General features: G+C 36.1%; 1 protein-coding gene across 1 annotated transcript in view; it reads left to right on the forward strand.

Moving 5' to 3' along the window:
- The window catches only part of PHIP (pleckstrin homology domain interacting protein), a 106349-nt gene that overhangs the window by 49396 nt on the left and 29832 nt on the right, over nucleotides 1–27121 (forward strand). Inside the window, exons 16-23 of the mRNA XM_053973009.1 lie at nucleotides 4698–4826; nucleotides 9808–10033; nucleotides 12967–13104; nucleotides 14143–14326; nucleotides 14975–15098; nucleotides 22817–22957; nucleotides 23744–23820; nucleotides 24494–24725. Coding sequence (XP_053828984.1) covers nucleotides 4698–4826; nucleotides 9808–10033; nucleotides 12967–13104; nucleotides 14143–14326; nucleotides 14975–15098; nucleotides 22817–22957; nucleotides 23744–23820; nucleotides 24494–24725 — 1251 coding nt within the window. The remainder of the gene's footprint in view (nucleotides 1–4697; nucleotides 4827–9807; nucleotides 10034–12966; nucleotides 13105–14142; nucleotides 14327–14974; nucleotides 15099–22816; nucleotides 22958–23743; nucleotides 23821–24493; nucleotides 24726–27121) is intronic.

A 27121-nucleotide genomic window follows, 5' to 3' on the forward strand; every position in this document is an offset into this window, starting at 1 on the left:
CATTCCTGAATAAATAACTTGGCTGGTAGGAGGATAGAAACATTTTTAGTAAATCTGTTAGTCTGAATTTAATTATTTCTTGTCTTCCTACCATTTCATCTCTTGTTACTGCTCTGGGAGCAGTGTAGCAGATCTGCTGGTTTTTAAAAATTTTTATAAACTGGTTTAAAAAGTAAGTCTGCTTTCCACTCCTCCAAATGAGTAGCAACCTCCTTTAACTTCGCAGAAAGTTTGTAGATATTTTTTGGCTTATGGAAGCATGTTGTGATTGAAGATTTTTCCTTAAAGCAAAGGAGAGCACAAACCTACAAAGGAACTTCCAGATACTTGGAGGCTGGTTTGACCTGAACAGTTATGATGTAGTTTCATCACTTATAAAAGAGATTTTAATAATAATTAGTGCTGCTTTTTTTGCTAGTTTCAGAAATTTGTTCTAGCATACCATTGTCTTTGTTAGAATCTGATTTTCAGTTTTCAAGTTTGCATGTTGCTTGTAACTTATATTCATTTGTTCCTATGCATGTAATTAGAGAAATTCTCATCCTCTTCAAGGTCTTTTAGTATAGTAGTTCTCTTCCTGCTAAAGGTCTTTTAGTACAGTCATACAAAATAGTCCTCTCTCCTTAGTGTTCATATAAAGAAGCTGAGCTCTTAGATTTTGTTATGATGAGTGGCTCTGTAGCTGTTCCTCTTGGAATGTATTCATCTTGAACATGGGAAGCAAAAAATGTGTACTGCTTTGGAAGATTTTGTTCTTAGTGTTGTCTATTTGTCTAGCACATATGCACTTTCTTTTCTGGATGCACTTCTGGTCTGGTTTAGAATTGCACTTTTCTTTTTGCTGCTGCATAAGAATGCACAGTGGTATTTTTCACTATATTTCCAACTAATTGCCTCAGTTCCTTAACATGAAGGATGGATTCTTCCTCGGGCTAGTGTAGGTTTTAGTTCACTGATTTTTATTTGTTTTTTTAAACTTTTTTTTAAAACTGTGCTGGTGACTAGTGTTGGAAGATTTTATAGAAATGTGTAGTGTTATTTTATGTAGACTGAGTTTCATTTTTTTTTTTTCTGGCAGTAAATGTGCTAGTAAGTTATTTCTAATAATCTTGTTAGGTTTATGCTCTGTTGCATTTTGTCCTGTTGGCTTTTAATTGCTTCAATTAATATCATTTATCCTGTCCCAAATTTGTTCTCAGTGGATGATTCCCTAATGTTCATTTCATCAAAGGGCTCTTACTTTTTCTTTAGTCAACCACAGAAAGGCCTGACTTGAGAAACCGTAGTGATAACATCCTTTTAGCACCGTATGTCTTTCTGAAATCAGTAACTGTTAACCTTTCTTGAGAAAGTTTGCCTACTCTGCATTTCTCCTATTAATCACAATCATTTGAATCAAGTTTAAATACCATATTATGCCTTTGAAATCTAGCTAGGTTGAATGAGTTATATTTTCTTGACATGAAAAAATTAGTTATTTTTCTGAAGGAAGTCTGCTAAATTTCTCTGGTACTCTCTACTCTATTAATTTTTCATCTTATTTGATTTTTTTACTTCCATATCTTATACTCCTTCTTGAAAAGTAGGATTTAGCTGTTTCATACTATCTATTGATAAAAGGTCAAAAAGGCTTATTACTGAGCTCGCTATGTTAGTGTTATTATTCTGTTTTCATATAACAAATAATTTTTTATGCATTTAAGACATTATTTTGTGTACAAGCTTGACAGCTCTATTCTCTTTGGTTTGGGGCAAACAATAAGCTTTCCTCAAAACTGCGAGGAAAAGTCCTCCCTTTTTCATTTTCTTATTTCATCATCAGTCCTCTCTTTGGGATATACCAATATCCACCTGTTTCCTTGCTAGTGAAAATATGGGCAAATTGGACTCTTAATTCTTGGAGCTAAAACTAAAAATAATCTTTACTTAGTCCTCATTGTATAGCATCACTGGTTCTTCCCTGTTAAGTTGAAAAATCCTTGCTACTTGCTTTGCTACCTGGAGTGTCTTGTTCACTTTTCACAGCCTTTTGTTGTGCCTTTGTTGAAGCACTGGAGAACAGCATGTTAGAGAAACTGGGGGCTCCCCATCCCTGGAAGTGTGCAAGCCCAGGCTGGATGGAGCTCTGAGCAACCTGGTCTAGAAGGTATCCCTGCCCATGGCAGGGGGTTGGAACTAAGTGATCTTAAGAGTCTTTTCCATCCCAAATAATTCTGTGATTCTGTGACAGCTCTTAATTAGCCAGTGCTTTTTCTGTACTCCTGAGCAGTCTCTTCCCTTCACAGCTGCTATCCTTATATGCAGCAGGGGAAGGTTCCAGACAGAATAAGCACTCTAAATCTTCTTGGAATACAGTCTTTATGTAGTTCTTGCAGCTTGGATTTAAAAGGTATGGAGAGGGGAAGGCTGCTTCCTTCTTGCTGAAATTCTTTATCTAGCCTGCTGAAGTAACAGTTTCACTGATTTGCTACAGCTTCCCTTTTTGCAACTTAATGTTTAGTTTCTGTATCAAATGACTAGCTCCTCTGTGTTAGCTTTATTATGGAAAAAAAATTCTATTGTAAGTTGTCAGTTATGAATCCTGAAATAGTTTTATTGAAAAGAAAATACTACTGGGTAGAATTTGGTTCTCTGATCGCTCTGGTTGACTTTAATTTAGAGTAGTAATTGTATCTTGGAAGGTTATCCTCAGTGGTAGTTTTTGTTCTTATAAGAATCTTTATTTCCAAGTATTTGTACTTCAGACTTGAAGATTTGTACTGAAAGGTCTTAGAGTTGCCCTTTCTGGAAGCACTTTTTAAAACCAAATTCTGGGCACGTTTAGATTAAAACTATTTGCACTGTATTTATCCCCAGATAGTAGAACACTATTCTTTTCCTTTACATAAGAAGGGAATGTTTTCTGATTAACACTCTAATTTCCAGGGGTTTCTTGAAAATGGTCCATGCAAACCATTTCTTGAGGGAAAGGATTAAAAAACCCATCATCTTAGTAGCTGTTTTTTTTCCCTTCTGTTTATCATTTTTCCCCTCACCATGGTTAGCAAATAGTTCTTCCCACAACACATACTGTTTTCCTGGTAAAGCAAAAGGTATTCAAAACTTAGGCTGAACTGTGAAATTCTGTTTTTGAAGGACTTGAACATTAGGAAGCTTGATACTGATGTTTCCTTTGTTGGAGGAAGGGTGAGGGAACAGAAATCTCTATGTATAAAATATTTCTTTTCCATTTTTAACCGTGTTTCTGCAAAGCTTATTATTGTGGCAAAATTCTGTCTGCTTTCCACCTGCTTTCCCAAACTGTCTCCCTTTAATACAGTGAGCTTTCTATATGCAAAAAGCAGCACAAAGTTGTAACTTTGCTGTGGTAGTTGGATCTCGCTTAGACTAAATAATTCTGCATTCCTGACTGTTGTGATGTTAGTGTCACTTGCTTGAAGTTCAGTTTTTATTTTCCATCTCTTTCTGTGAGATACTTCTGTTCATTTCTTCTGGAATAATGGGCAAAATAGAACATAAGACTTGCATTGGTTTATGTTCCTCTTTCACTAGTCCAGAAACTCATTTGACTTTTAGGGAAATTGCCTGTAGTGAGAAAGACCTGAAAGCAATAGATGTAGCAGCCTCTCTCACTGGGGGATGTGCAGGGGTGTGGATGTGTTGTAAGACTGTGGGGAAAAGATTTAGAATTCCTGCCTTTGTCTCAGCCTGTAAGAGAGTGAAAACAGTACATATCTCAAAGGATTTTTGAGGCTTTGTTAACTTTTTAAAATAATGCTGATGGCCTCTGGAAGGTGCTGCAGAAGTGCACAGTGTTACTGTCTGAAGGCTGAATATCACTGTTTTTTGTTTTGTTTTGTTTTTTCCCCCCTTTCCTGGCAATATATAGGCGTGCCACAGTTAGGGAAAGAATTTTGTTTGGTGTCTCTTTAAAGAAAATGCAAAAGTGCTTTGCTGGGGAGAATAGAAAGGGGCTTTCTGAAGAGGTGCTGAAGACATGAAAATTCAGAGTGGTGATTGGTCACCTCTGCTTGATTGACAGGTTGCAGGGAAAAACAAAAACCCATTTGTTCTGGCTTAATGGAACTGGAAAACAGAAAATGAGTATCAGGTAAAAATTCCTTTTTTAAAATCTTTGCAGTTCTCCTATAAAAGGTGGAGTTGTTACGCAAATTTACTCGTTCCCCACTCCAATAAATTAGGAGTAGGAATTACAGCAACAGGTAGTTGCTAAGCTGTGTAATGTGGGTTGTCCATGTCAGTGCGTTTTCCAGGGGGCAGGTGTTGTGGAACACCCCGCAGCAGCCACTGCTACTGGGGTAGCTTAGCAAGAAGGCAGAGGATGGAAAGGGTGTAGTGACTAAGCCCTGAACTGGGCCCAGCTCTCTGGTTAGGCTCATTAGCAGGACCTTCAAGGGGAAGCTTTTATTTTCACTTCCTATACTGTGCCTGCTTTGTGGATAAAGTCTGTCAGATTCTACTGCTATCAATTTGGAATCTTTCCATGAGCATTATTACAAAATTCACTGAAAAGTGAATAGCTTAAAAAGCAAGCTTTGTTTTAAAGTAACTTCCATCTAGCAGTATACCGTCATACAGATTTTATAATAAATTCCTATGTCAGCATCACAGTTTTGAGAACTGTAATTCAAAATTATTAATTTCTGTTAATTATTTTGTTTGTTGATGTATTTCAGATTGAAGGACAAGGACATGGTGCAGTTTTCGACTGCAAGTGCTCTCCTGATGGACAGCATTTTGCATGTACTGATTCTCACGGGCACCTTCTGATTTTTGGCTTTGGTTCCAGTAGCAAATATGACAAGGTACAGTGCAAGATGTAAATAAAAATGTTTGTGTGTGTTGAATGCATTTGTGCAAACTTCTTCAGAGCTTCATTTCAAGAGGGCATGTCTTGACATGATTTTGAGCCATTAATATGGGATGTTTTGGATGCCTGTTGTTGGCAATGAGATTTTTCGCTGTCATTTTTCTAAATTATAGAAACATTCTGCATTCTGTTAAACTACTGCTTACATGAGAAGTTCAAAATAATAATAATAATAATAATTTAAAAACAGAATTCAAAATTAACCAATCACTGTCTACTCTCTTAAGTGGCAAAGTTACAAATATCTACTAATGGATCCACATGGATAATGGGAAACTGTGATCAGTGGAACTGATCACAGTTACACATTCAACTTGAAATATTTTTTCTGCTTCCTAACTAAGCCCCCAAAAATGGGTGTATAATAAAACTAATTCCTCCTATCTGTATTTAAATATTGCATAGCCTGTGAGAGAATTATTTACAAAAAATGTGCTATGTTTTAGTGATGCTGTTTTATGTATGTTAATGAAGTACCATCATGGATGCCTTTCTGCTTACACAGCAATATTCCACCATTAGTGTGATTTAAATATTATATCTTTATTCTAATGTCATAGTCTTTGTGTATTCTGAGTGTGGGTGTCCTGCCACAGACCCTCATCACTGTAAAGATATGTGGTGTTGTTTTTTTTTTCTTTCGTGGAGGAACATGCTCTGGGAACCCTACAGGTTTGGAATGTCCACAAGATCTTAGTTCTTTTACCACCCAGGAAAGAAATGAGGTGTGCTTCTTCTCCCTTTTCCTGAGAATTATGTAGATCTATCTGCTCCATTTTCATCTCTGCTTGTGGCAGCTGACACTTGAAAGCTGTTGGTGAAGTGCTGTTTTTTGGATCTTGCCTCCTGCTTTGGATCTTTGAGCTCGGGCTGGTTTTGAAAGCATTTTGGCAAACGACAGTGCGGAGGGACCTGAAGGAGGGAGAGCAAAAGGAATTTTAATCTCTATCTTATAAGCTACTGGATTTCTTTCTATAGTCTTACAGAAGGATTTGCATTTGGGGATTTATTTTTTCTCATTGTTTCTCAACCATTATTAATTGAGAGTCCTCACTACTAAGCTGCTGTTGCTATCCCTCAGTTATTACTATTTGTGCATTTCCCCTTCTTTTCCAAGTAAAACAAATAAGTAGAGACATCACAAGCAAGGAAAATCAGGATTATCAGATAATTTTCTTTGTGTTTCAGGATTCTGACTGTTCTAAACTTTAAAGCCTGTTGTAATAGGAGCATTTTTCTTACCATCTCCATGAATTGTTTCAGGTTTCTTTTTCTGTCCAGTTGTTTTGGAAGTATGTAGTTCTCTGCTACTTTGAAATTCTGGAAATTAAATTGAAACTCTGAGTCTTTTGGTCTTTGCTGTGGTAGATCAGAATTTTCCTTTATACTGCTATTTGAGAATTTACCTGTGAGGGATTAAATCTGTTTGTAGAGTGAATACAGTTGCTTTTTCCTGCTTGAATTCTACAAACTCTTGGCTCTCTTGGGGTTTTTGCTGCAGCCCCTGAGAAAAGATTGTTTTAAAATTTTCACTTATTAAATTATTTAAAATAATCCTGTACAGCTGTTGCTGTGCCAATGTTACTCTTGGCATTCATCATAGAAGAAATGGGAGCAAATAAGGACTTATTTGTTACCACTGTAATCTCAGTCTTCCACTCACAGAAAACTCAGCTTGGAAGTGTCTGGTATCTTCCATGGGTGGTTTCATCCCCTCTGTTTTTGCCTGACCTGATTTATGGGAAAATGTTACTACAGGTAGGTAGGTGCTGGAGATGGCAGGGTTTTTTTCTGCCTTTCTCCCCTTAGATACTGGGGAGGGTTTCAGACATCTTGTCAGACTATCATCTGGAAGGATATGTGGTTTTTGGCCTTAAAGTGTTTCCCATCTCTCTAGGGAAATGAATTTTACAGAAGAAAGAAGCGTGGTAACCTGTCCTGTTTCCTGCATTTTGGAATTGACAGTGATTATAGCTGAGATGGTGTTAATTCTACTGAGAGAACAAGCTCTTTGTATTTTCATGTTATGTTCAGATAGCATCTACATTTCCTAGTTGACTGGAACCAATGCCTAGGCTTTCTTTTCCCCTGTAGTGTGATCTCGGCCACAGTGAAGGTGGGGTGTTGGTTTTTTGTTTGGAGTTCATGGGGTTTTTTGTGGGTTTATGATACGTATTTTTGTGAAGTAATTCTTTTGTGGGGGAAAATAAAAAAAGTACATGTGCTGCTTGTCTGGGGTTGCTTGAGCCAATCTGAGTGTGTCATCACCAGAGCTGAGCTGAGTTCACTGTCAACAGGCCATATGCACTTCAGAAGTTCTTGATTAGGTGGAAACTTGTCCAGGAGTGACTAGCAGTTCTGAAGTGTAAGGTACATTCTGTTGATTTTAAATCACAGAATATTCTGGGCTGGAAGGGACCCACTTGGATCAAGACCAGCTCCTAGCTCTGCACAAAGCACATCATGTGCCTGGGCACATTGTCCAAATGCTTTTTGAACTCTGGCAGTCTTGGTGCCATGACCACTTCCCGGGGGAACCTGATCTCTGAGCTTTCTAAGGCATTTGTTCCTGCAGACTGCCCAAACCACAGTACTTAGCTGCAAGTTGGCAGTTTATGTATGGTGGACTGGTGCAGTACTGGGGAAAACCTCTTTGTGTAACTGTGCCCATTTGGAGAAACTGAGCATTCTGAATATGTGATTGGAGGAGAATCTATCCATAGAGCTCAGACCTTGTGGAAAGCTTTTGTGCTCATTCCCAAGCTAGGTTTGTGAAGTCATATGAATAGAAGACTCATATGCAAGTGGTGATGTGATATCATCTTATTGTCATGAATTTGATCTCTAATAGTATATAAACAAATAAGTCTCATTGTTAATACTTCTGGCTGGTTTTCTGATGGAATGTCTAATTCTTCTGATTTTTCTCAGGATAAGACATTTTCCTGGATTCCAGTAGGGATATTCTACCTCAGAGTTGTCCTGAGCCCGTGTTCTCCAACAAATGCCACATTATCTTATGGAGTAGAAAATAGTTATTTAGTCTCCCTATTATACTTGATTGCTATATAGAGTACACAGAAGTGTAATTGCAACAAAGTTTCTTGTGATCTTGTACAAAGATCACAAAGGGTCTTCCCTTTGCTCGCAGAACCTGGAATGCAGACTACACTGTACAGCCAAGACACAACATAATAAAACTCACAGGTTGTATGACCTTGCCATTGGAAACTCATTTTTTTCTCAGTGTGGGAAGTACTTAGTAGGAAGACTTATACTAGGTGTAAGTAATTCACATTCTATTATGATTTCTGCAGACATTGTAAGTTCTCCCAGGCGACCTCTGTCTCTATCACATTGAGCTATTGTGAGATGAAAAAAACAAAGGTGTTAATCAGGCCTTGATTCTGTAAGTCAGACACATGAAAGCTTTTATCTTTCTCATTCAGCCTCTGTTGACAAAGAATCCAGCAGCAACATTTCATCCAGTCAGCTTTTTTACTGCAGTGGGATATCACCTTGTCCATGTGTATTTTGTAAAAGTAGTCTTTTGAACCTCTGAAGTGAATTCTTTTCCATTGCATCTTTCTTTGTATCTTTCAAATTTCTTCCTGTTGTTATTTTTCTGAGTTTTTTTAAGGTCTAGAGCCCATGACTCCTATGAGTTTTTTCCCAATTCTTCTTTTTTAATTCATGTAATCTGGATGCACTTTCTGATGATGTAATTGACAAATGTGTGTTGTCATCTTTGTTTCCTGGCCTTCTTGCTTCCAGGGTGGGAGATATTTGTCATTGAGAGACCAGACCTCTGAGTAGTTGCTATAATCTCTGCCTTACTGATTTCTACATAACAAATTACTGGAAACCGTGTTATGGATTGGTCATGATAGAGCATGCTCTCCAGAAATCAGAGGATGTTCTATGACAACTTGGGCGTTTGTCTCTCCATGCTCCAAAGACAAGATTTTTTGAGATCTCTATGCATTGAGTCAATCATTTTATTATTTTCATACTCCACTAGAAATCTTAATTTGTGTGAATGATGATTTTATGATTTGATTTTCACTTGTTCATTCAGTTCAACTGAACACATGAGCTGCCGCAGGGTTTGTTTGCCACTAGGTGGTCCGGGGATGTGTAGTGTGTGCATCAGCTTCTCTTCTATTCACTTTTTCTTTTCTGCTTGTGCTTCAATATCTTTCTTACTGCACAGTACTGAGATACCTGTGCCAGTGAGGGATGGAACATACATCTTTTTATATTTATTTGGGCAAAAATATTCTTCAGTTTTGAGGGTCTGTGGAAAGTCATCTATAATAAATTAGGAGCAGGTGGACAGAAATAAAAAAGAAAACTTAGTGAAAAATTCAGTTTTTATTTTGGCTTTATTTTATCAACTGAAACTTTTTCTGATATCTACCATTATAGTAAGGATATATATATTTTGATGATGTTAAAATATTTGGCAATGCCCCGATGTAATAAATATTTTCCTAGTCTTTTGCCTGCACCATATCTCATAAGTCTGTGACACAATTTTTTATTATCAGAAAATTTATTCATATATTCAGACTGTAGAAGAAAATTTATAAACTAATACATTAATGCTGTATTTGGTCAGATGTCTTCTAGTAGTTAAATATTACCCCATTCCCCTATTCTTTAAATGCTTCCCACCCTCAAACACGTGGATTATTCTCTTTGCAGTGTTATTTAGAAAAGAGTACATTGAAACAAAATAATAATGGAATCAATTAAATTTTCCCCTTTAAACTGAAATAAACACATCAGCTTATAGCCCTGTTTTTTGCAAAAGGGACCATGAGTACCACTGTTAAAAATACTTTTGGCAGTTCTCTTCTGTATGCTTTTGTAATAGGTTTTTTAAAAAAATTACAAAATGACTTTGTTTACAGATAGCAGATCAGATGTTCTTTCATAGTGATTATCGGCCCCTTATCCGTGATGCCAACAACTTTGTCCTGGATGAACAGACACAGCAGGCTCCACACCTTATGCCTCCCCCATTTTTGGTTGATGTGGATGGCAACCCTCATCCTGCAAGGTATCAAAGACTAGTTCCTGGGCGTGAGAACTGCAGGGAGGAACAGCTTATTCCTCAGATGGGAGTGACATCCTCAGGTATGGAAAATTTCACTTCACTGACCAGTAGTCTATCTAGTTACTTCAGTTGTTCTACACTTTCACTTTGTCTTTTTTCTTCATTTATGGGCATAGTAGTTCATGTGGTGTGGAAGAATTACGATGTCTTTGGCAATGATTGCTTGTGACAATTTCATTTACAGTAGTATTGTCATCAATCAAGTTGGCACTAGTTGATGCTACAACACCAGTTAGCTCAGAGTTCGTTTCATTATTGGAACAATGTATAATGCTGTGTGAGCTCTCAGTTTTCTCTTTGGGATAAGATTTCCTGCTTTAGAAAACCTAGGAAATAGACTGGCCTTCTACAGATCAGTTAGAAAAGATAACACTTGCAAAAATGAGGAGACATCTGAAAGAAGCAAAATTCTCATTAGCTGAAGACAGTCATTAATTTTAAGCTTTGGTGATTTGGTTAAAGAACTGGAGACTTGAAAAAGATACAAAATCTAGGAAGTTCCTTAAAAGTTTTATTCTCATGTACATGACATGAGAAGAACATGCATGTATAGGGCCAGTGGGTGGCTGTTGGAAACTGCCTAAAGGTGTTTCCCATGGGTAGGGATGGAAAAACAATGCCTACTTATTATATGTTACTAATTTGATATTAGTATGAATAAGCAAACAGTGACTGAATGAAAGTAGCTTTAAATGTTTTCAAAATAAGCATTGTTAAGTATTTGGATATTCTTGAAAATATGTGAAAACTGACTGTTCCTGTAAATTGTAGTTTATATGTTTATGATACTTAAACCTGTGGTGTGTCAGACATTCCAGGAAGGGTAACTGTTTTTACCAAAAAAATCTCTTTATCCTTATTTGTAGACCTCAGGATTATAGGGCAGTGAATATTTAAATATTTTTAGGGGAAGATTTCCTTATTTCCTCCAAAATTACAAGAAGAAATGCTACTTGAGAAGCAACTGTAAGAAGGAAAATATCCTTCCTGGTGAATGTAAATTTCTTAGTTAGTGTCTTTGAAATGAAATTTGATTTTTAGGGAAGGATGTGACTTTGCTTCATTGTTACAGTTAAAGTGTGAATCCATTGCATTGTGAAAATCTCCAAATTTGAAAATGTCCCGGGCACATTCTTCAATGTATCTTGAAACAAGTCAGACTCTGCACACAGACCCAACAAAATTAAATTTAGAGGTGTGTCTGCATGACACATGAATGCCTATAGAGAGATTATGTCCATAGCATTTTGTTTAGTAGCAGGGAGCCATCCATCAGCTTGACAAGTGATGGACAGGCACAAGACATTTTTCTACCTTTTTACAATATAGCAACAATGCAGTTGTATGCAGACCTAAACAGTGTTTATATAGTTTATATGTTCCCTTCCACTAAGAAAGTTCCTTTTCTTTCTGAAGCTTTGCTGTGGGATTTGAAGCATCTCATTCAGAGCACTGACCATTTATTCCTTGTTAAGTTTTCTGTAGGGACTTCTAAGAGTAGGGGGAATTCAGATAGTCATACTTGATTTACTGCCTTGATGAACATGAAGCACCTTTAAAACAGATATTTTGAAAAAAATCAAGTATACTCCACTGTCTTTATTTTATTTAAAAAGAAACCGCTTGCTGTTTCTTGCGAAGGCATTGTCTCACAGGCTAGATACATAAAAACATTCATTTTGTTTAGATAGCAGTTTCCCTATTTAAGATCATTCTTGGGTTATTAGTAGTATTTCCCATTGTTCTCAGTAGACAGTATGTCTGCTCACAAGATTGACAAATTAATGTCTCGTGTACCTGACTCAGAAAACATCCAACTGTGGTTATAGCAGAGCTCATTCCGTTATTCCAAGGTTCTGCTGCTTTAGGGAAGTTGACTTCAATAACCTTTAAAGCCTGAGAGCACTATCTTAAATATTTATGGGTTTTTTTTCTGAATACTGTTAAGAGATAGCTGCTTCTGTTCAGCCACATAATCAAAGCTCTTCATTTCATAGCACAATTACTGTAATATCTAGTGTTTGATCTTGCAAAGTGCAGTTCACACTGTGATATTTCTTTGGAGTCATGCTGGAAAAATAATTTCTATATCTTGTTTCTTTGAACATTGCTATTCCTCATTATGAAGTTCTGCTTCTCTTGACTAGAGCTTCCAACCATTCCACTCCACCATCTCACTATTCTGTGTGGAGGTGTCTGACTTCTTTTTTAATCAGTACTATAACCCTTGTCTTTCTCTCTATACCTCTCTAACTGTTTTTTGTGATCATTGTAAGTATGAAAGCAGGTTTTATGTTGTTCATGCTTATGTGCTGTGTATTTTGCTTGCTGCTCAGAACCAGTATTATCACCTTGGAGTCACTGCTTTGGAACTGTTTCCCATCTTCTATTCACAAGAGCTACCCAAAAGGAGGTTTCTTGGCTGTTTTACATACCAAAGAAAATTACCATTACTTGATCTGTGCAGTCATTATGTCCATGTGGAGCTCAATTAAACACTTTTACTGCTTCGTTTTCTACAGTATAGATAATTATTTTCTAATTCAGTTAGACCTTCTTGATGTAGTTCTTTCATTGAAGCTTATAAAGTGTTTTTTAATGCATTTGAGGCAGGCTAATCTTGCATTTGAACAGTTTGCATTGACTGAACTGACAAACAACAGTTGTATTAAGCTTCTGTGGCTTGCTGGCACTTGATCAAATTTAACCTTTTATTAGAAGTCAAGTGTGGTCATCTTGACCCTGCTCCAGAAAATATAATGCTCTCAAATATATTAAGAAAAGAAGTTGTCCTGTTTTAAGAAATAACTGTTAGAAAAGTAAGCATTAGCCCATAGTTACACGTGATAATTTACTATACTTGTATCAAAGCTAAAACTTAGATGAACTGTCTGTAACATTAATTTCCCAGAATTTTATGTTTGTGTGTTGTTCTGTATGTTTTACTTCACAGGACTGAATCAAGTTCTCAGTCAGCAAGCAAATCAAGAAATTAGTCCGTTGGATAGCATGATTCAAAGACTTCAGCAAGAGCAGGACCAGAGGCGTTCTGCGGAGGCAGGAACCAGTAGTACCAGCCGCATAAGCAGAGGTAGATTACTGGGGATGGGTGTTGAGGCTGGGAGTTGGAAAACATAAATCCCTTGATATTATCCATGACCTGTGCATTTTGTTGAACTGGCAGAAAGGCAGTATGGAGCTGTAGAAAACAGTACAGCTTTCCAATTTTTTTTTTTTTTTTTTTTTTCTTTTGCAAAATGTTGGGCTTCTTAACATTAGAGATTTATCTTTGTTATTGTCTCCTCACCCAGGGAAATGCAGCAGCTGCATTCCCTTAGGAGTAACTACCTTACTGTTTAATCTGGAACTGGCTATCTAGTAGTTTGAAATCTGACTTCTTTCAAATAAGGACATAGGAGGAAGAAAAGTGGAAGGAACTACTTGTTTTTCTGCAGAGTTGTTCCATGTTTCAGTGTTTTGCAGTAGAGTACACAGTAGTTTTCAATAAAAATTATGGTTAGCAAGCCACTAGAGTAAGGAGGATTAGCTTGTGTGTGTAAGGATATGGAAAAATGTTGATATTTTGCAACTGTGTAGGTGTTTGAAGGCTCTTACATGTGTGTCTGGTTTTGTTTTGGGTTGGTTTGGTTATTTTTAACCTCTTGACCATTTCAATTTTTGTCTGTAAATTTTATGGCTTGATTCTTAATTTCCAATGTTGAGGCTTCCTTTTTTTTTGAAAAGTAGAAGGCTGTTTAAAGAGCACACTGATTCAGCCAGATTGCTCACTGTTTCATAACACAGATCTAGAGTGCAGTAGCAATAGTCAGCTTTGCATAAATGTTTTCAAAGGTATTTTTAAAGAAGCAAACATTTGCTTCACTTCAGATTGTTGGTACACCTGCTTCTTTTCAATGTGACTTTTTAAACAGGGTGCTGCAGCCCAGTAGCTGTTTGTGCTTTGTTGTAATGACTGTAGAAACTGCTGAAATACTTATACTCAGTTAATATGATTTCATTGGAAGTAATAGATCAATAAAGTTATTTCTTCCATTTCATTCCAAGTTTTTCTTTTCTAATGCTTCCCTAAGAATTTCAGATCAAGAACTATTGCGTTTTGACTTTTTAGGATCTGTAAGCTCTACCTCAGAAGTACACTCCCCACCAAATATAGGGTTGAGGCGCAGTGGACAGATTGAAGGCGTGCGTCAGATGCACAGCAATGCACCGAGAAGTGAAATTGCCACCGAGCGGGACCTTGTGGCTTGGAGCCGCAGGGTGGTGGTGCCTGAACTGTCTTCTGGTGTGGCCAGGTAAACACAGATGGACAATTTTACTATGGTGAACTTAATTAAATGGAACATCGCCATTCACATCGTCGTTTGTTTTCTATTTTGTCATCTCTAATTTCTTATAACATCAGTTTCAGTTTGAAATCACTTGTTGGTATATCACTTGAAAAATCTTGTAATTTCAGAAGGATTAGGAATAAAAATTGTCCTTTTAATGAATGACACAGTAATTAAACTTGTATAGGCATTGGAATCTAGTTGCTTCCATGTCTTCTGACTTGTAGCATAAGATTGTGTTTTAATTCCTGACATTACATGGTGTTTTATGGCTGGAATACTGACCTAAACTATTAGGTGCCTGAGATTAATTTTGATTTCCAAACTGGAACTTTAATTTTTTTTCAGTCATTATTTCTTGTGATGAATACTTAAATCAGGAAGTCAAAAAACCTACTTGCCATAGTCAAGCACCAGCTGCTCTAGTTTAATGAAATAAGATGAAAATCTTACCTTGTTTGAAAAAAACTAACTTTAAAACCTTATGCTAACTGTAAAGAGAAGAACTGCTGCTCAAAGAATGATGTTGAATGTCTATTCCTTGGTTTGGAATAGATCCTCTTAGTTTTAGTAATGTCCTTTGAAGTTAACATCTCCATTTTCTTTTTTCAGTAGGCAAGAAGAATGGAGAACAGCAAAGGGAGAAGAAGAAGTAAGGGTGTATCGATCAGAAGAGAAAAGAAAACATGTAATGAGTCACATTTCAAGAGAAAACAAAATACCTACTTTCTCTAAGGTAAGCAGCACCTTATCACAGAATGAAGCATAAAATTTAATTCAATAAATTGGGTCACATAATTTTACATCCCTGTTCTCAGTTTTAAATTTACAGACCAGGGTACAGGAGTTTGTTTGCCTTCTCAGAATGAGGAAGCCTGTCTGTACTGATGTTTCAGTATGTTCTTGATAATAAACAACATAGATTTCTTTCAGAAGTGGGGAGAAATCCCTGCAAATCTACTGTTAGGGACATGATTTGCTGTAGGGAGTCTGTCACTATTAATCAATACACTCCGCTGCTGTTGTCTGTTTGACATACTGTTCTGTGGAAAGGTTGTATTAAAACTCAAGCCACAGTTCTTAACCTTAACACAACTGAATACCTCTTCAAATAGAGAATTGGTATTTTCCCTCATAGGACCCTAAAAAATCATATTTTGGGCTGTTATGGGATATATCTAAGTCATGCTTTTTGCTAAAGCTGGGAGTGCGTTTTCAGAAAAAATGAAAGCAGGATAGATTAAGGAGAAGGAAATAAGTTGTATTAAGAATTAAATTGTCATAAGTTGCATGTTGGTTTTTTTTTTAATATAACTTGCAAAAATTTTTTATCTTGCATATTCTTACTGGTTTAAAAATAGAAGGATATATATTTTATGTTTACAGAAAGAATTTTAGGTCTTCTTTGTTTAAAATTAGTTTTATTTATTAATTGCACATGCTTATCTATGCTTTTCTAGCTAAATAACCAACTATGTTTTTGTAATAAGGGAAGTAAATTTTAGCAATGGTAAAGGAGAACCCATGCTTTGGGTTTCGTAGGATGTTTAATAGAGAGGAGACTCTTTTCAACCTCAATCCAAAGCTTGTAAAATACAGCTTTCAGGAACACCTGCAAATTGTGGCAATTGCAATTGAAAAGTAAAAATCACTTAGGGATTTAAGAATGCAAAAGACTGCAGCTCTTACCTTTATTAGAGTACCATACTTTATGCCTGTAAAGGAAGGAACTGAGATTGAAAACAATCTGAAAATAAGTAAATTTCAGATGCTTTGTAGCGATTCTGTAATTTTTAATAATGATGAATTAATCTTATATGTAGTAGAGTAAGTTTGAGATAAGCAACTTTATATTTGATATTAAATTTCAGTATTATTTTGCCACTTTTTTCATAACTAACCAAAGTAAAGATTTCAAAAGAAGTGACGTGAGCAGTCCCCTACCCACAGTTCCCTAATAACATTAAATTTCCTTATTAAATTTATTTCTTACTTTTTCCTTCCAATTTCTTTCTTGTATTAAAATTTGAATGCATTGCTATCTTAAAAAATGGTACTGATGCACTCTTTTCAGTTCTGCAGGCACCAACATTGTGTGTTTTCCCAAGATACACTGAAAGAAATTTGTTCACTTTTGTCTCCAGCTTTCATACATAAAAAGAGGGGAAACTATGCCACGTGACAGGACTCATTAGTGAAATACCAGGACATCAGAAGTCTAACTCTTATTTTGGGAATAACACCAAATGGGCCTGACAAACTCAGAATTTAACAAAGTTTTTTCCTGTCCTAAGGGATGTATTTTCCTGTCTTAAGGGTAGCTGAATTATACACTTTCTTTTAGTTTAGTTAAACAGTTGCACTGCTCAAGGGTTTCTATTTTTTCTCCTTGTCTTTTGCTACAGCCTAGTCAAAAGATCCTTCCTGATAATGTGAACTAATACCAAATTACCATTAAATTTCTAATTTTAAAATTTCACTAGGACATAAAAGTTTAATAGAATAGCCTAGCCGGTCCAGCATTTTGGTTTTAGCAAATACTTTTATGATATCTTTGAAACAAAGAATCTTAAAGCAAATGTTTTTTTTAAATCCTGTTTAAAAAAAAAAAAATTTTGGTCTCCAAACTGCAATGGTAGCACTGGATCTTTTGGGCCAGATATCTTATTCCAGATATTTATTTCCTTGAAATCCTTCAAAGCAACTGCTACTTAGGAATAACTTTCTTCAGTTTCATATATTCAGAACTGGGGGGTTCTGTGAACTGGATTCTCAGAATGTGAAAGAGATAACTTGGTAAATCCTTTAGTCACTTTCTACCTTTTGTTCTGAGGAAATAACGAAAAACCCCAGGCAGCTGTGGTCTTTTCATATGAGTATGTCAGTAAATTTTCTACATAATAATTACTGATATGCTTAGTAATACTTTCAGAACTCTTAAAGCCTTAATAAACCCTACTGAATACTTTTTTATAACACATTGGAATAAGAAAAGTGGTATTCCTCCATAGCTGATTCTTCATTAAATACATCTCTTTTCGGAGGACTTAGACTGCTGAGAAGTACACTAATTCAAATCTCTTGAGTAAAATCTCAGAGGGATTCAGAAATAAGTAGATATCCCATGGGCTTTAAATAAGCACGTTTCAAGAAGAAAAAAGTGTTTGATCTTGAGGGATTGAGTCTCACAAATTAACTGCTCAGATTTGCATGATTTTTGTTGTAACTTAAGTTAACATGAACAACACTTCTGCTCAGGAGTGTCTGAACAACAGGAATAGTGAACTGGTATTGTCATTGTCTGTAGTGTTCACAATAAATTCAAATAAACACCCGGGAAGAGGAGCAAGATTGACTGCAATCCAAAAACTGTTGTGCAATATTTTTAGGCTTGTTTTAAGTAGAAATTAATAACTTCATTATAGTTGTTCTTCTGTTGCTGTACTTTTACAGTAGCAGTGTGACTTGAAATACAAACTGTGTTAGGTTGAAGATAGAACTGGAAAGCACAGTGTAAATCTTTCTTTTCCTTGAGAACATCCAGTAGGTTTTGATACTGATTCCTTGTAAGTTATATTACAGTTGCAAGACTATAGTCCTTATTGCATAGTGAATTCTTACAGGCTTAATGAGAGAATTTATGATCTAAAGGAGGTGGGGAACACCTCCAACAAAATACAGGGCATGACATTTTCTTCCAGTAATCTCTAGACCTAAGAACTACAGCATCAAGAATTCTAGAAAATGTCTCACGCTATAGAACTGTCAGCTTCTCTGGGAGCAGAGGCTCCCAGGCTCTTAAATAAAACATTTTCTTCATAGGAAAATTGTAATTCATACCAGTAGGAAATACTGGTTTTTATATCAAGTTTTGAAATTTATCAGGTATATTCATATGATAATGATGAAATAATATTTTCTTCTGTTCCCTTCTTCCCTTCTAACTGCAAGAAGTCAAAATACAGAAGTAAAGTGAAAAGATGGGCAAGAATTAATGTTATTAGCATTTTGGATTGCAAGCTGAAGTGTAGGTCAATAAGGAAGAACACAGGCCAGCTGTAATTACATTTTGAGGAGATTCCAAAGTCCTATTGCTAATTTTTAATTCAGGGCCATTGTAGGGTGTGTTAAAAGTAGTACAGAATTATAGCTCAGCCTTTCTTCTTTAACAATATCTGCAATTTAAATGGAAGTCACAGAACTGTTCTGCTATTGAAAGCCCAGGTTTCTTTGACACAGGTCATACAGAAAAGTGTTTGTATATGCTTGCTTGAGGGACTAATGGAGTTGTGGGGGAGAAAGTAAAAACTTGGGTGTTTTGACCTGAATAGTATTTAGTATCACTGACCTGCAGGCTGAATGACAAACTTGGTTTGATTTTCAAAGTCACTGGTGAAAAATAGGGATTTTTCTATTATTAAACAAAAACACTTTAAAAAGCAAACAGCAACAACTTGAACCCCCAATACATTAATGAAAGAGGATAGAATGGAATTTTTACATCTTCAAAATGGAACTGTATTCCAAATTACTTGTTTTCAGGAACAGATGAAAATTGAGATAAATAACATGCTTAGGTAAATATTCCCAGTCCAAGTAATTAAGAGGGTTAGTTTATTAAACTACTGGGATTAGAGCATTTTAATAAATATTTCAGAGTGTGAAATTTCTGTACACTAGAGGCTTGATATGATGTGTGTCCTAGTAAAATGTGACAAAAATGGAAATATTCCTCATTATCATTAAGTGGAAATTTTATGCCAAAATTTCAAGGAATTAACATGGGAAATTGTTATGGATGGACAAAAGTAGGGATAGGCCTCTGTTGTGATGGGTGCAAATGACTCTATTGTAAGCTAATAGAAGCCAGGGAGGAGAAACATGTGCTTTGTTCTGCTGAAAGTGGCTTATTTTTGTTCCACAGAAATAAGTTTTTCTACTTACATGTTATTTAAACAATACTTCCAATTAAATCAGCAAGATGTTAAGAGGAAAATCTACAACTCAGAGCCTTGCACTCAGTGCTTAGTGTCTGTTATCTTCACTGCTTTTGGAACAGTTCTTACTCATTTTTTACATACATGTGATGTGGTAAGAGTAAAAACTAAGTAATTACAGACACTGATTCAGACTTGAGGAGCGTGTGGAAGGGTGCTCTTTAGCCAAAGAGAAAATGCCAGGGCAAAAGACCTCTTTAATGCTGGGGTTCTGATACTGGACATATGCTTGTGCCTTGCCCCTGTTAAACTTCCTAGTAGAAGTTAATTCCTGTAGGCTTAAGGGAGGAAGAATCATTTTCACATAAATAAATAGATGCTGCTGGTTAAGAAATACTATGAAATTGCTACAGCCAAAGCTCCCCAGAATTGCTTCAGCCCTGTATGAGACTGCAGCAAAGCTGTGCTTCCCAGTGCTGTCAGAGTCATAAGGACTGTAGCATGTAGAGTGTTCTGAGTTGTCAGGACATCACTGGCTTTCCACTGTATCTCTCACAAATGATGTTACCAAGACCCCCAGCTGTGTCCAGTATCCCTTTCAAATACAGGAAATGCCATCATTTTTATTTCACAGAAAAACATCTCTCAGGAGCTGTAATTTCTGGTGTATTAATAGATGTGCTCTCATACTGACTGGAAGCCTTGGACAAGGTACAAGGTACTTGTCAGCATATATGACTGTTCATCAAAGTGTTTAGAGAAAAAGTGATGATTGAACCTCAAATCATAGGTTATCTTGGCTTTATTTCCCAGCCTGCTGTTAGAGTTGAGAGTACAATTTCAAGCTCTTTCTTTAGGTTATATATTGAGGGAGAGGAGGCATCAGCTGTGTTTGCTCAGTTACAGTTGAACATGCTGGTGATAAATACATTTTGTCAGAAAAAAACCTGTAGTACTTTATAGTCAAACCTTCACATTCAACTCTACCTCTCCTCAAATAAATAAAGTTCTGCCTTACAGCTTCTCTTCAGATTTTGAAAAGCTAAGCTGAATATGAATGATGTTAAAATGCTTTTTTTTTGGCAAGCTGAGGCAATTGTATGACCACTTTTGTATGACCACAATTATGACCACTTCTCATCCCTGTTTGAGCAGTGGGTTTAGACAAGGTGACATCTAGAGATCCTTTCCAACTTCATTCTATTGTTCTGTTACTCATGGATAAGTACTTGTGGTTTTGTTTCTCTGTTTTTGTTTTTTTTTTTTTAATTTTCTGTTACTGTTTTGGCACTGTATCTTTCCCAAAGCATCACTATGAACCAATATTTATACAGTGGTGTTATGTTTTTCCATGTAGGAATGATTGGGGCAGAGGGGCTGGGGTGTTGTTTTTTCCCCTCAATCTTTGAACAGCCAAAAGAAAAGAACTCTTTTCAAAACAAAAGAGTAATGCAAAGTGCTTCAGTTTTTCAAGCACCTGTAGTTCTATTTGGGTAGGGAAAAGCTGTATTTATGATAACACATCTGAAGAGAAACAGGGAGGTAAGGTTTTAGGACTTTGGATTCTAGACATGAACATTGCAGTCAAGTTGTACTGTAGCTTCTGCAAAATATGTCCCCCTTATTGAAATGGATACTTGACTAATTTGTTTCCATATGGGTTGTGTGGGTTTCATATGGGTTATGTGATTCCATTCTGTTATCCTTGCTTTCTCCACTATGTTTCATGGTGGGAAAAGTCACAGTGCAGTAGCAGAAACAAGTTCCTGTAACACTGGCTTTGTGACCTCTGTGCTTCAGTGATGAATCTTGAGAGCTTGGTAAGAAGTGAGCAGCCCCAGAAGGCTGAAGGACAGAGAGCTGTGTGATGGGCTCAGCCACTGGGCTTAGGGCTGCCTTGGAGCTGTTCTGGGTCAGGTCAGAGCAGCTTGAGGAGATCTCCTGTGTGCTGCCAGTTTGAATCCAGAAGGAAGAATGAGTGCCTCAGGTCTCAAAAGTCTTAGACAATGATAAAATGCTGATAGCTGAGCAGTCCCATTAGAAGTGTCTCTAGTAACTGTGCTGCCAGTGCTAACTTCCCCAACTAGACAGAAGGACAGAACAACAGCAGCACAGTACTCACTGAAAAGAGCATTGAGCAGTTTGTGTTGGTCCTCTGTGCTTTGATGAAAACTGCAACACAGCTGTACAGTGGTGTGTTGGCCTACTTTACTGAACTGTTGCAGTCATGCTTGCAGAAGGTGTGTATCTTCTAAAAGGGAGCGTGGGAGGAGAACTAGTTACTAGACTTCGGGACTTTAATGACGATTTTTGTGGCTAAGGAAGACTAAATCTTAGCTACTGTTGATTAGCCAGTTTTTAGTACAGCTTTTACTGTAAAAAGTGGGAGTTATTTTCCTCAAGAAGAAAATTTAACCTAATGAACCAGCTTTTATCATACATGATAGCAAAGGTATTTTCTTTCCTACAAAAGAAAAAAAAAAACATCAAGAGGAAGAGGTACAAGCAATCTGCTCTACTAGAAGACTGTCAAAATATTAGTGCCTTTTTTTCTTTTTTTACAGTTCTGCTATCTTCATCTCCGGGTCTGTTTTTTTTTTTGAAATATTATCAGCACTTAGTAGATATCTGAGGTTTTCTTTGTGGCAGATTGATAACACTGGGGAAGTGTACCTCTTCATGTGGCACTTAGAAATGTGCCCAGAAATTATTTTGTTGGATCTGAGCTAGGGTGAAGGTCGAATACATGCAAAAACATATTAGCATAAAACTCTTGAAACTGAGATCATAACTCTTGGGTTTTTTTCCCAATGATTGGGGACTAACACAAGATTGCACACTTGATGTAGAGAGCAAGTGTTTGCATTATAAATATTCTACAGGAGGAACAAAGTCTCTTAATGCTGGAGCATGAAATGTTTCTAAATTATGGCTTTATTTCATTCTTTTAAGCTTCATATTCTTTCAAACTGACTCATTCATTTGAATTCTTCAATGCATCATCATGCTATTTAGAGGTCTGTATTTGCTAACTGTCATCTCTCTATGCTAAGGGATGTATTACTGTATGGGTTTCTTTTCTAACACATCTGACCCCTTGGCTGCAAAATAACACTCTGGACTTCTGTTTAAGAATCTTCTTTCCTTAGCCATTTTTAGTGTAATCCTAAGCTTTTACAGGTCTTTACCAGCCTATCAGTACTTATGTTTTAGCCCTTGTTTTAGTTCTTATTAATTGACATATACTTTGCAGAGAATGAATATTTTTAATAATTACAGATTTAAAAATTGTTTTTATGTCTGGGAAGAAATTTAATTATTTCCAGAATACATGGAACTGTTTGGTGCTTATAATCATTCAACTACACATGTGGAGTGTTATCTTCAGCTGCTCTTTAGTTTTGGACTTGTAACTTTTTGCCAATGCAAAAATTGCTTCCTGGAATAGTATTGTTAAAGAAAATGCATATAAATGTGTAGTCAAAAATTATGTATTTTGACTTTTATATCTTCACAGAACCATTCTCACGATAATTTACTAGACGTTAGTGACTCAAAGAAGCAAGCAGCTAACCAGCACAACTACCGTACAAGATACGCAGCAGAAGAAACTGCAAGGCCTGCTGAAGAGTTGGAAAATGGACACAGTTCTTCAGATGTAAGATCTTTATTCTTGAGGCAGTTCTTACATATTCCATTTCTATGCATTAAGCTCCTGGTTCAGCTAATGAAACATTATTTCTAGTGGAAACTCAAGTTACATTTTTCATTGGGCATTTCCTTTCACCTCTTTAAAAAATTGTTGTATTAGGTTTTCACAGGCTGTTGTATATGTTTAGCTTTGACTTGAAAAGTAATTGACAAAGGAGAAAAATGCTCATTTGTAAAGGTATTTTGCAAAGTATATGTGCAATTTGTAAGCCTAGTCAGTACTACCCACATGGCTAGCAATGTGGTCACCAACTTTAGGTGACCCTGCTTGAACAGGGAGGTTGGATAATAAAACCTCCAGAATTCCCTTCCAGCCTCAATTATTCTGTGCTTCTGTAACTATGGTAGAGAATGAATGAGGAGTACATAACGTTAATACTGGGTTTTTGTTTCATATTGAAAAGATGTGGAAATACAATGTTAAAAACACTTGAAATAATTTTTGAGAAGGTAAACTAGCCTTGTCAAATGGTGATGAAAAATGTTGCTCTAAACTGCATCTGGCCAGGCACAGATATCTTCGTACTTTTTTACAGAAGTCCACTAAAGTAAAGGAACCATCTGCAAACTAAAATGCCTTTTTAACATAAAACTTCTAAAATGCCAGATGCTTATAACACATATAAAGCCTAGAAAGGTTTTCATTGTATTGTCATATAATATAACTTGAGCTCTAGAGAAAATCCTTTATTTTTCTCTGCTTCGCCCCAATGCCCTCTGCTCTCTGTATTAGGAAGGAGAAGTAGTTGTTGCCAGTGGTGGAACATCAGAAGATGATGAAAGAGCATGGCACAGTGATGGCAGTTCTAGGTAAGTGACAGTATATATAACATACAGAGAAAATTCTTTCCAAGAAATCTTTAATATTTTTTGCTGTAAATAGTTAATGAGTAATAACTAACACTTGTGCAGATTTAGAAGAAAAAGTGAAGAACATGAAACTTTCAGGATTTAATTTTCAGTTGTATTGCTAACCAAAATTTAGGGAAGGTTTTTCCTTGTTTGCTAGAAGCAGAATTATTTTGCAGGAAGGTATTTCTTTTCAGGCACACAAACACTTCAGGCAGGTAGTAGCAGTTTCCTATGGCTCTCAGTCTGAGCTGTCATCCTTGGTTTGAAATTGAAGAGCAAATAGAGCATCCTTCATTTTTTCATTCAAAGCTATTCAAAACCAGAAGTTTTGAAAACAATATCCAGACTTCAAAGTTTATCATCTTGAACTGATGAAGTAAACACAGTGTTTACTTTGATGGATGCTATAAGTTAAGTTTCTTGCAAGATCAAATGATGTCAGGGCTTTTGGTATATTACCATTTAAATTGTAGATAGAATATAGGGTTTTAAACATCAGGGTTTTAACTATTAAAACACTGTAGTTAGCTAGACTGCTAACTGTAATCTTTTATTTGGTTATATTGTGAATCCAATGTACTTTTTAACTTTAAGGGTTTAATTTCTTTTTTCTTTGTTATATCATATATAGTGACTATTCTAGTGATTATTCTGACTGGACAGCAGATGCAGGAATCAATTTGCAACCACCAAAGAAAATTCCTAAAATTAAAACAAAGAAAGCAGAAAGTAGTTCAGAGGATGAAGAAGGACCTGAAAAACAAAGGAAGCAAATTAAAAAGGAAAGGAAAAAGGGTATTGAGGAGAAAGATGGACCATCAACATCACCAAAGAAGAGGAAACCCAAAGAGAGAAAACAAAAGGTTAGATGTTCTTTGTGTATTACAGGTTGCTCATTCCACCTGAATTAGAAATAATTGGATGAATGATTCATTTACATATACAACTTAATATTGTCTAATTTTAAAACATATAATGACTTTTATTCTTTACAAATGATAATTAAAGACTTCTTGCAAGACAAATGATAGATGGCTATAAGGATATGGTTTCTGAATATGATACGTTTGATGTAAAGAGCACTTCTAATGTCCTTATCACTATCCTTGCTCACACCAGAAACTTCCTTTCTGTGGAAGTAGAGTATTCAACTTCCAATACAATTGAGTATTGATCTAATGTGCCAGTATTTTTTACAGCTGTGCTGACTTGTCTTCCTATATAATTGCAATTTCTTTTAGATCTGCACAACCATGTAATTTTTTTCCTGTCAATTCTATAATATATGATATTTGCATTAGGCTTGCCACTATTGACTCCATCAAGGGAAATATGACTTAATCAGGATTTTGTTATTTGTATTTAGTTTGCTTTCTAATGTAATGTAATTACAGTTTAGATCAGTACATAGAAATTTCCAGTGACTTCAGTTATTTTCAGTGTTTTTTGAGAGGTTGTTTTCTTTTTGATTGTTAGATCTGAAAACTTCATTCTTCCTTCTTTCTTTATAGAGACCAGAAGTGATCTATCTGGTAGATGTTAATTGTTTTTGTAAACTTACAGCTTCTATTTTTGCAGTACCCAAGGAAGTTAACTGTGTCATCTAACCTAAGTACCTGTATTTTGTTTATTTATTAGATTAGGAGTCCTCAGCATTCTTTAAGATCATTATTTCAGTATTTTAGCCCTCATTAGAAGGTAGACTGACAAAACAGCTGTTTGAACACGGAGGTTGGCACAGTGTCAGATGAGCTGTGACTCTCTGGTATGGCATGCAGGATGTATGCATACAGGTGGTAGTCTTTATTCTTTGCTTTGGCTACTTTTTCTGTATTGTACACAGTCATTAGTTGCACTGTCAATACTAAAAGTATATTGCTATTTACACAGTCTGAAACCAAAAGAAGGTATCAGAAGGAATAAGAAAGCAGATGAGAAAAATAGATGGTGGGGGACTTTTTAAATGATTGAAACTTCTAGTTTAGTTTCTTATTTTAAAATAAAAAAACTGGTTGACAGCCTAGTATTTCCACTTAGATTAAAACTAAACTGAGTGTTTCGGGAATGTTGCATCCATTTTAGTCTGTGTTATTGAGATATGAGATATCTTTGATTCAAAAAGTGTCAGGTTTAGATATTTCAGACTTTTAAAGCTGACCTGCTTATTTCTTGAGTCAGATGAAAATATGAGGCTGGAAGTAATTGCAGAAAATCATCTCTCTTTCCTCTATCCCTGGGTAGCATTAGTTATAGCTGTCATTTCTGGCAGATGTTAGTTTTTGAAGTTTATTGTGGTGGACATTTGACCTCCCTATTGAGCAGAGAGCTTACAGGCCTTTCTGGTAGAAAGTTCTTCCTCATTCTGATCCTGATTCGAAATTGGGTCTTTCCATTGAGGAGAGAAGTTCTGACTGTCTTTGTAGCCACACAGCAGAATCTTAAAAATTAAAAATGGAGTAGAGAAAAATTTACATTCATCTCTATTATTGGATGGGTTTAATGATCTTGAATGGTGCTTACATTTCTAATCCCCCTCTACCAAAAATCAGTCTAAAAACTGATACAGCAGTGAAGAAGGACAAGGAAGGATCACCCAGGAAGATCAAAAGTACTGAACATTTTCTTTTCTTTAGATCAGACACAGAGACTGACTCTTAGAAGGGAGAGAGTTTGGAAGAGATATGATGAAAAAGCTTGTATAAAATAAATGCAGAATGATTTCCTTCCTTATTTTGTTACAGTGAGATGTTGCATCTGATGACACAGTAAAGCTCAAAAATGGCCATTTTCACATTCAACATCCCTCTCCCACCCCAAACCCACTTGAGTGTATAGTCAGGTAGTGGAACTAATTACTAAAGAATTTAGTAGAGTTTCAGAAATTATTTAATAAAGTCACTGGGAATAGTCCCTTCCTGATGAGTAACTAACATGAGACTTGGCTTCCAGAAGGTTTTAAACTGATGATTAATGTGTAAAGTTATAACAAGGGAAGGTTCTCTGGTTAAAGGCTGTTTCTTACCTTCCCATAATTTACCAGTTAGCTAGACACTTTGTTCTGATGTAGTGTACCAGTTTTTTGCAAGACAGACCTGCCTGAACCTCACAATTCACAAAGTGCTTCTATGTTATTGACTTACTACAATAGAGAAGTTCTGTTTTGATTTTTTTTTTTTGATGGGCTTTTGTTTTTTACTATATGTATGATTTTTCCTGTGATACTCACATGTGCAATCATCACAGTGCTTCTTGTCATGTG

Source organism: Vidua macroura, chromosome 3 (genome assembly GCF_024509145.1).
Source record: "Vidua macroura isolate BioBank_ID:100142 chromosome 3, ASM2450914v1, whole genome shotgun sequence".
Taxonomy (NCBI): domain Eukaryota; kingdom Metazoa; phylum Chordata; class Aves; order Passeriformes; family Viduidae; genus Vidua; species Vidua macroura.